Below are 9549 nucleotides of genomic sequence, written 5' to 3'. Positions count from 1 at the left end.
ACTAGTACCATGATGACAGATGCATCAACTAGTACCATGATGACTGAAACATCACTAATACCATAATAACAGACACAGCAATTTGTATCATCAATTAGTACCATGATGAGAGGCACATTAACTAAAACTATGATGGTAGTTACATCAACTAGTACAGACAGATCATCTAATAACATGATTACAGTCATATCTACTTGAACCATGCCATTACACATGATTTGACAAAGCCATCAACTAGTACGCTAATGACTGGGACATCATCTCATACCATAATAACAGACACATCAATTTGGATTGTGATAACAGACACATTGACTTGTACCATGATTACAGGCACATAAACTAGTACCATGATGATGAGAGCATGAACTTGAATTATGCCATGAGAAATGATCTAGTACCAAGATGACAGGGGCATCAACTAGTACTATGATGACAGACACATCAGCTAATAACATGATGGCATGTTCTTCCCTTGTACCATGATGACAGATGCATCAAGTATTACAATAGTGACTGGGAACATCACCTAATACCATAACTACAGACATAGCAATTTGTATCATCGTCTTCTACCATAACAGGCACATTAACTACAACTGTGATGACAGTCATATCAACTGGTGCCATGATGTCAGACACATCTACTTGAACCATTGCATTACACATGATTTAACAGGGGTAACATGATGACACTTGCTTCAACTAGTAGCAAAATATCAGTGGCATTAACTAGTACCATGATAAGAGACATATCATCTTGTACCATGATAAAAGATGCAACTACTTGAACCATGTCATCACACATGATTTGACAGGGGCATCAACTAGTACGATGATGAAGTGCTTCAACTAGTACCAAGATGTCAGTGCCATTAACTAGTACCATGATGACAGGGGCATCAACTAGTAACATGACGACAGAGGCATCAACATAAATCTTGACAGACACATCAACTAGTACCATGATGACATGTGCATCAACTAGTTACATGATGACAGGGGCATTAAGTAGTACAGTGATGACTGGAATCTTTAACCATAATGACACATCAATTTTGATTGTGATAACAGACACATGGAATTGTACCATATAACAGATTATCAACCAGAACCATGCTGACAGGCACACCAACTAATACCATGATGACAGTCACATTAACTAAGTACCATGTGACAAACACATCAAGTAATACCATGATGACAGAGACTTTAACTAATACCATGATGACAGGCCATTCAACTAGTACCAGGATGATAGACACATTAACTAGTATTATGATACCAGGGATATCAACTAGTGCCATGGTGACAGGTGCAAAAACTAGAACTATGATGACAGTTAAACCATCTACTTCCATGATAACAGTCACATTAATCCCTACCATAATAATGGGGAAATCAACTAGCACATTGAAGACAAATAGTACCATGACAGTCATTCTAACTAGTACCATGATGCCAGACACATCATCTAGTACTATGTTGTCAGGTTCATCAAATAATTCCATAATGAATGGAACACCATCTAAAACATAATAACAGACACATCAATGTGTATCATGATTACAGACACATCTACTGGTACCATGATTACAGGCACATCATCTAGTAGCATGGTGACAGGGGCATCAATTAGTATCATGATGAAAGTCACATCAACTAGTAGCATGATGAAAGTCACAGCAACTCGTACCATGATGAAAGTCACATCAACTAGTAGCATGATGTCAGGGGCATCAACTAGTACCATGATGACAGGCACATTAATTTCAACCATGATGAAAGTCACATCCACTAGTAACATGATGACAGCGACATCATCTAGTACCATGATGACAGGGGCATCAACTTGAATTATGCAGTTACACATGATCTAGTACCATGAAGAAAGTCACATCAACTCGTACCATGATGACATACATATTAACTAGTAGCATAATGAAATGGGCATCAACTAGTACCATGATGACGGGCACATTAATTACTACCATGATGACAGTCACATCAACTAGTACCATGAAGACAGGTGCATCAACTAGTACCATGATTATAGGGGCATAAAGTAGTACAGTGATGACTCGAATATCAGCTAATATCATAATGACAGACACATCAATTTGAATTGTGATAACAGACACATTGAATTGTACCAAGTAACAGACACATCAAATAGAACCATGATTACAGGCACACCAATTATAGTAGCATGATGACAGATGCATCAGTAAGTACCTTCATGAAAGTGTCATCAACTAGTACCATGATGAAAGGGGCTTCAACTTAAATAATGCTATTACACATGAATGCTATTACACATGATCTTATACCATGATGAAAGTCACATCAAATAGTACCATGATGACAGATGCATAAACTAATGCCATTATAACAGGGAAATCAACTAGTGCCATGATGATAAGAGCATCAACTCGTACCATAATGACAGACAAACCAACAAATACCATGATGACAGGCACATCAGCTAGTACCATGATGACAGACACATCAGCTAGTACCACGATGACAGACACATCAGCTCGTACCACAATGACAGACACATCAGCTAGTACCACGATGACAGACACATCAGCTAGTACCACGATGACAGACACATCAGCTAGTACCATGATGACAGACACATCAGCTAGTACCACGATGACAGACACATCAGCTAGTACCACAATGACAGACACATCAGCTAGTACCATGATGCTAGTCACATAATTTAGTACCAAGTAGACAATATTGCATCTTACTATGTATGAACATTTTTACAATCTTCAAACCTAAAAACATCATAAACAAACAATTGCATTCTTTTTCAATTCATTTTTTTTCTTATTAGAAAACTTATCATCACTATATAAATCAACAGACAGTTTAATTATCACATTTACGAAACATATACAGTGGCTGCAACGGTATTGTTGACAACATACATGAACGATTATGATACAAAACGATTCTGACCAACAAACGCAGGTTTAGGCCCGTTACAGGAATGATTCTTGATACACACGATTCTACCTGTTACATGAACTCCAGCGCGTGATTTTTCATGCAAATTAGCTAAAAATATTTGGGAATGTCAATTTTGAAAACGAATTAAGATGGAATAGTTATTTTTGATTGCAAATATTTATTTATGTAATCCATAGTTATCCAACTTATGAAAACTTTAAAATAATATTTGTTCAATATTTTAAGATGAAGTTTATGATCAATTACAGGTGTAATATTTCGACATATTATATCATATGGTAAAAAAGACTGTGAGCTTTGATTTTATTGGATTTTATGATGTGGAGTTTAAAGGGGATACATTGTAAAATTTCAAATAACAATGAAGTAACTATTGATAAAAGTTGCATAGATGACACATCTAAGGATGCACACTATTGGGCTTGCTTCGGATGGATGGACCTGACCTACATTTTCCGGATGAGTGACCAAGTTAAAGTTTTTGGAGCAGATTTATTCTAAAGTAACTGTAGGGCTTATTTTGACCAAACTTGCATGGATGATACATTTAAGGATGAACATTACTGGACTTGCTTTGGATGCTGGATCTGATCTACATTTTGCAGATGAGTGACCTGGTTAAAGTTTTTGGAGCAGGTTCATTCTAAAGTTACTGTAACAATTTGCTGTACCTTGACCAAACTTGCATAAATGATTCATCTAAGACTGCACAGTTCCAGACTTGCTTCAGATGCTGGATTTGACCTATTTTTTCTACATGAGTGACCAGATTAAAGTTTTTGGTGCAGGACCGTTACCAAGGAACTATAATGCTTATCTGAACCAAACTTGTAAGGGTAGTGCATCAATGGATAAACATGCTCAACCTTGCTTCAGATGTTGGATTTAAGTATCATTATCTGGATGAGTTGTGATATGCACTAATAGATTGTAAGTTATTGTGGGACTTTGCCTTACTTGATGACAACATTTGTTGAGGTTAGCTTTGTAATCTCTGATTACCTATGTTTTTGTAAAGCTATACCTTTCAGGAGTAAAAACAAAATTTAAAGCAAACAGAAGAAATCTATTAAATTCTCAATTACTCTTTAATAAAATTAATAATTTCATGACTTAGAGAATAAAAAGGGGGGTATCTAGTGTCATCCACAATTATAATAGAGCTTTTAGGTTTAAGCAGGGACTTTTAACAATCAAACAAAAATAAATAAACGGCAATTTTGGATCGTCCGACAGACTCTTGCATAATGAATAATAGAAAAAAATAAATAACAATATCTATATTCTATAAAATAATTGGATTTCTTTCATTTCTGTATAAAAATAATTATAAAAAGACAAAAGATTCATTTTACAATTTACATTCCTGGAAAAAAACTGACAAAATTTGCATGGTTGTTACCGCATGATCCCATACTACTTTAAGTGACTTTTCATTCGCAAGAATTTTTGTTTTTGCGTAATTATGCGAGGTAGTGTGCTCGTGAAAATATCATTCTCGTGTATATTAGTTTTCCTATAGATTAAATAGAGCAATAACCACAGTTCTTGAAAATTTTCTTCAGCTAATAATTAAAAGACGAAATGATTATCTCGCGAAAATATAGTGTCACGAAAATGTAGTAATCTACAGTATTAAAACAGCAAACGATTGAACCCGATTCATGCAGGGTCTCTCACATTACACAAGGATTCTGCACTACTGGTATGTCAACAATAACATTAACATTGCAGTCACTGTATAAACTTTTACTACTTTCATACTAATCATCCAATGTACTATAGAAAAGAAAGACTTCGAGTTTGTGTAATATTTTTGGAGGTTGTTGAATAAGGTGTTGGTGGAGTGGTAGTACCTTTGTTTTACACTGGTCCACACACCATACCCAATTTTCAACCTTTTTTCGTAATAAGCTTTTCCAAAACCTTGCATACAAATGACACTGCATCAACCTTTTTTTTATTTGACCAACAAGCACATCCTACTTATTCTCACACTACAACACATAAAGCAAACACTACATCATGAATCTTTACTTTCCATTTAGCATAAATTGAACAACTTACCATTAGTACTGCTCCTCCAAGTCAACAAGATTCAACTGTATTTAAAGCAAAACCTTACTCTCAAATATAAAGGACACAGCAGCCAAGCTTCTTGGGGAATATCTTTTTTTTACAATGTTCATACTTGACATCAAGAACTCAACTAAACCCTTTTTAAATTTTTTTTTCTCATTAAAAACAAACTATCATTTCATAAATCAATAGAAAGTTTCATTTTCATAATTTACATAATATAGACTTAGCATACAAACATTAGTACCTAAGTAGTTATCTTCCAATGCACTATAGAAAATAAATTTGAGCCAGAAAGACTGAGTTTGTGTAATAGTTTTTGGAGGTCGTTAGATCGCCTGAGCCGAAGGTTCAAGTGAGCTTTTCTGATCAAAATTTGTCTGTTGTCGTCGTCGTCGTCATAAACTTTTCACATTTTCGTCTTCTCGAACCACAGGGCCAATTTCAAATCTCGCCACAAAGTATCCTTGGGTAAAGGGGATTCAAGTTTGTTCAAATGAAGGGCCATGCCTTCTTCCTAGAGGAGATAATTATGATTTTGTGAAAAATTAATGGCATCATTCAAAAATCTTTTTCTCAAGAACCACTATGTTTGAAAGTATGAAACTTATGTGGAATCATTGTGAGGTAGTGTAGATTCAAATTTGTCCAAATGATGACCCCCGTGGGTAGGTTGGGCCACAATGGGGGATCAAAAGGAAAAGTACAGCGAAGCCATAATTGGTCATATTTATTTGGAAGCATCCTCAGGTAGTGTGGATTCAAGTTTGTTCAAATAATGACTACTGGGGGAAGGGTGAGGCCACATTGGGCTATCATATTTTTACATAGGAATGCACAGGAAAAATCTTGAAAAGTCTTCCCAAGAACAACAAAGCCATGATTGGTCATATTTATATGGAAGCATCCTTGGGTAGGGTAGTGTAGGTTCACTTTTGTTCAAATCATGACCACTGGGATAGAGTGAGGCCTCTATGGTTGATAAAAGTTTTACATAGGAATACATAGGAAAAAATCTTTAAAAATATTCTTCTCAAGAACAGCAAAGCCATGATTACATATATTTATATGGAAGCATCCTCGGGTAGTGTAGAATCAAGTTTGTTCAAATCATGACCCCAGGGAATACGGTGGGGCCACAAGGGCGATAAATTTTTACATAGGAAAAATCTTTAAAATCTTCACAAGAACAACAAAGCCATGATTGGTCATAATAATATAAAAACATCCTCAGGTAATATAGGTTTAGATTTGTTAAATCATGACATCCAGGAGAATAGAGAGATGGAGGGGCAATAACGGGATCAAAGTTTTGCAAGGGAATATAAAGGGTATATCAGTAAAAAAATTCATCTTAAGAACGGCAAAGCCATTATGTGTCATATTAATTCAAAAGCATCCTTAGGGAGTGTAGATTCAAGTTCGTTCAAATCATACCTCTCTTACCATATTTCATTTTCATATTCAAACTTTTCAATACTGAACTGATTTCTGCTTTTTCCTAGTCAAAGTGCTCCGGTGAGCGATGTGGCCTCTGGGCCTCTTGTTAAATAAGGTGTTGGTGGAGTGGTAGTACCTTTGTTTTACACTGGTCCACACACCACACTCAATTTTAAACCTTTTTAGCACTTTTGAGCTAAAGGCTTAAACGGCTAATGTTATGGCCATTTGTGCGGTGTGCATAAACCTTTAAGAATATGGGCCATATCTCAAGAACTCCTTGGCCAATTGTTGTCAAATTCGTCACATAGTATCCTATAGTATTGTTCAAGGCATCACCCTGGGGCAAAATGCGTGATTTCAAGGTCCCTTCAAAGTTGACCAAAAATTATGTTTCGTTAAAACGTTGATATTTTACTTACTATAAGGACAAGGGTCATCAAATCTTGTCAGTTGATGCATCTTAGGACGTCTAATCGTTGACTAAAGAAGTAGGTCACAGTGACCAACTTTTTGAATATTGCAAGCATACATTTTCAAATTGATTTAGAGGCATATTTTGGACATACAAAGGCTGTCACCTAAAAGTAGGTCACCATGAAATATTTTTTGAATTCTATGGCTAATCTTTTTCAAACAGGCCATTGTTTCAGATACTGAGAGGTTTATAATCATCAATCTTTGTAAGTTGATGCCTCTTTGGGCCTTTAAACATATACCAAAAGGTAGGTCGCAGTGGCCTACTCTTTGAATTTTGAAGGCATTCGTTTTAAAATAGTTTCAGAGGCATATATTGAACACTTTCAGGCATCATGTTTGTCAGATGATGCATCTTGGGTCCTTAGAGTACGTCATCTGAAAAGTAGGTCACCATGACCTACTTTTGAAAGTTTATTGCTACATTTAAATGAAATATGAAGATAACGAACAGTATTCAATCTCGAAAGTCCAATGAAACGATACAAATTTGGAGCAGAGCAAATACAGACCTCAAAACTTAGAAGTGGGATAATGTGCCATGGAGGAGTGAGCATTCCCTGCCGACCGGTCACACCCGCCGTGTGCTCCTTGTCATGGTCGGGAAAAAAACCCGGAAATATCCGTAGACAGTTCAGTGTATAAATTATGGCATAACAATCGGTACGAAAAACGTCTGTCAGCATTTGTCATTGTATCGACCGAAAAACCTGTGTCCCCGGAGAATGTCAACTAACATGTGGTGACCTAGTTTTGAAATTTAATGGCTGTAGTTAAATATTTTTAGGTTCTTATTGACTTTATCTTCATCTTGAGACCCCAGAGTACGTCAACTGAAAAGTAGATCACTGTGACCTACTTTTGAAAGTGTATGGCTATAATAAGATATTTTCAGTAACGTATTGGTTTAGAATCATCAAATTTTGTCCGTTGATGCATCTGGGGTCCTCGGAGTATGGCAACAGAAAAGTAGTTCACTATGACGTAATTTTGGAATATTATGGCTATATTTTAATATTATAGGTACTAATTGGCTTAGAATCATCAAACTTTGTAGGTTGATGCAACATCGGTCTTCGGAGAATGTCAACTGAAAAATAGGTCACCATGACCTACTTTTAAAATGTTATGGCTTTATTTAAATATTGCAGGTACTTTGGCTTAAAATCATCCATACTTTGTCAGTCAATGCAACCTTTGATCTCAGAATATGTCAACAGAAAAGTAGGTCACCGTGACCTACTTTTGAAAGTTTATAGCCGTATTTAATTTTTTCTGGTACTTATTGGATTAGAATCGTCAAACATTGTCAGTTGATGCATCTTGGGACCTCGAATATCGTCAACTGAAAAGGAGTTAACCCTGACCTACTTTTGAAATTTAATTGCTGTATTTAAATACTTTAGAAACTAATTGGCTTATCAAACTTTATGGGTTGATACATCTTGGGTCCTCAGAGTATGTCAACTGAAAAGTAGGTCACCATGAACTTCTTTTGGAATTTTATGGTTATATTTAAATATTTTAGGTACTTATTGACTCAGAATCATCAAACTTTGTCAGTTTATACATCAAGGGCCCTCAGATTATGTCAACTAAATAGTAGGTCACCATGTCCTACTTTTTGAAAATTATGGTTATATTTAAATATTTTAGGTACTAATTGACTAAGAATCATCAAACTTTCTTTATGGGTTCTCGAATGTTTTAATCCAAATGTACATGTAGTTCATGTTGACCTACTTTTGGAATTTTAATGCGTTTTCTTAATATACAGGGTAATCAGAGGCTTTCACTAGAAGTGATAGGTTGTACAATTTATCAGAAGAGCGATCCAAGGCCCATGGGCCTCTTGTTTGTAACAAGCTCTGCCAAAACTTTACATACAAATGAAACTGCATCAATTTTTTCTTATTTGACTTCACAACATATCCTACTCATTTGCACCTTTCACCACATGAAGCACACAATACACAAGAAATTTGAACTTTCCATGAAACAAACATGAAAAAAAAATTATAACCAGCACTACACCTCCCAGTTTACAAGATTTAATTGTACTTTATGCTAAACATAACCTTTAAATACAAAAAAAAAAACAAAGCTTTTTGGACAAAATTATATTGAAAAAAAAATCTTTTTATGTAAGAAAATTTTAACAATCTTTAAACCTGAAAATGTTATGAACTCAAACAATTACATTCTTTTTTCATTCATTTTTTCTCGTTAACAAACAAACCATCATTTTATAAATCATGAAGAAAGTTTAATTATGATATTTACATAATATATGTAAACTTAGTATACAAACATTAACTACTTTTACACTTATCATTCAATACATTTTTGAAAACATATTTGAGCCAGAAGGACAATTGATCACCAGCACTACACCTCCCAATCTAGGAGTTCCAGCTGTAATTAAAGCTAAATATTACCTTTAAATACAAAGGACCCGGTAGTCAAGATTCCTGGACAACATTGCGTCTTATTATGCAGGAAAAATTTTTATAATCTTCCAGCCTAAAAGCAATTAGAACTCACATTTTCTCATTAAAAATCAAACCA

At 35.1% G+C, this 9549-nt stretch overlaps 1 protein-coding gene across 1 annotated transcript; it reads left to right on the top strand.

Moving 5' to 3' along the window:
* Positions 1–1116: 1116 nt before the first annotated feature.
* LOC133196886 (serine-rich adhesin for platelets-like) lies at positions 1117–1856 on the top strand. The gene is made up of 2 exons (XM_061332733.1): positions 1117–1492; positions 1600–1856. The coding sequence occupies exons 1-2, from the start codon at positions 1117–1119 to the stop codon at positions 1854–1856; spliced, it is 633 nt and encodes a 210-aa protein (XP_061188717.1).
* The last annotated feature ends 7693 nt before the right edge of the window (positions 1857–9549 follow it).

Source organism: Saccostrea echinata, unplaced genomic scaffold (assembly GCF_033153115.1).
Source record: "Saccostrea echinata isolate AGI-Se365-2 ecotype Australia unplaced genomic scaffold, CSIRO_AGI_Sech_v1 ptg000030l, whole genome shotgun sequence".
Classification (NCBI taxonomy): domain Eukaryota; kingdom Metazoa; phylum Mollusca; class Bivalvia; order Ostreida; family Ostreidae; genus Saccostrea; species Saccostrea echinata.
This window is presented reverse-complemented; position numbering and strand designations above follow the sequence as displayed.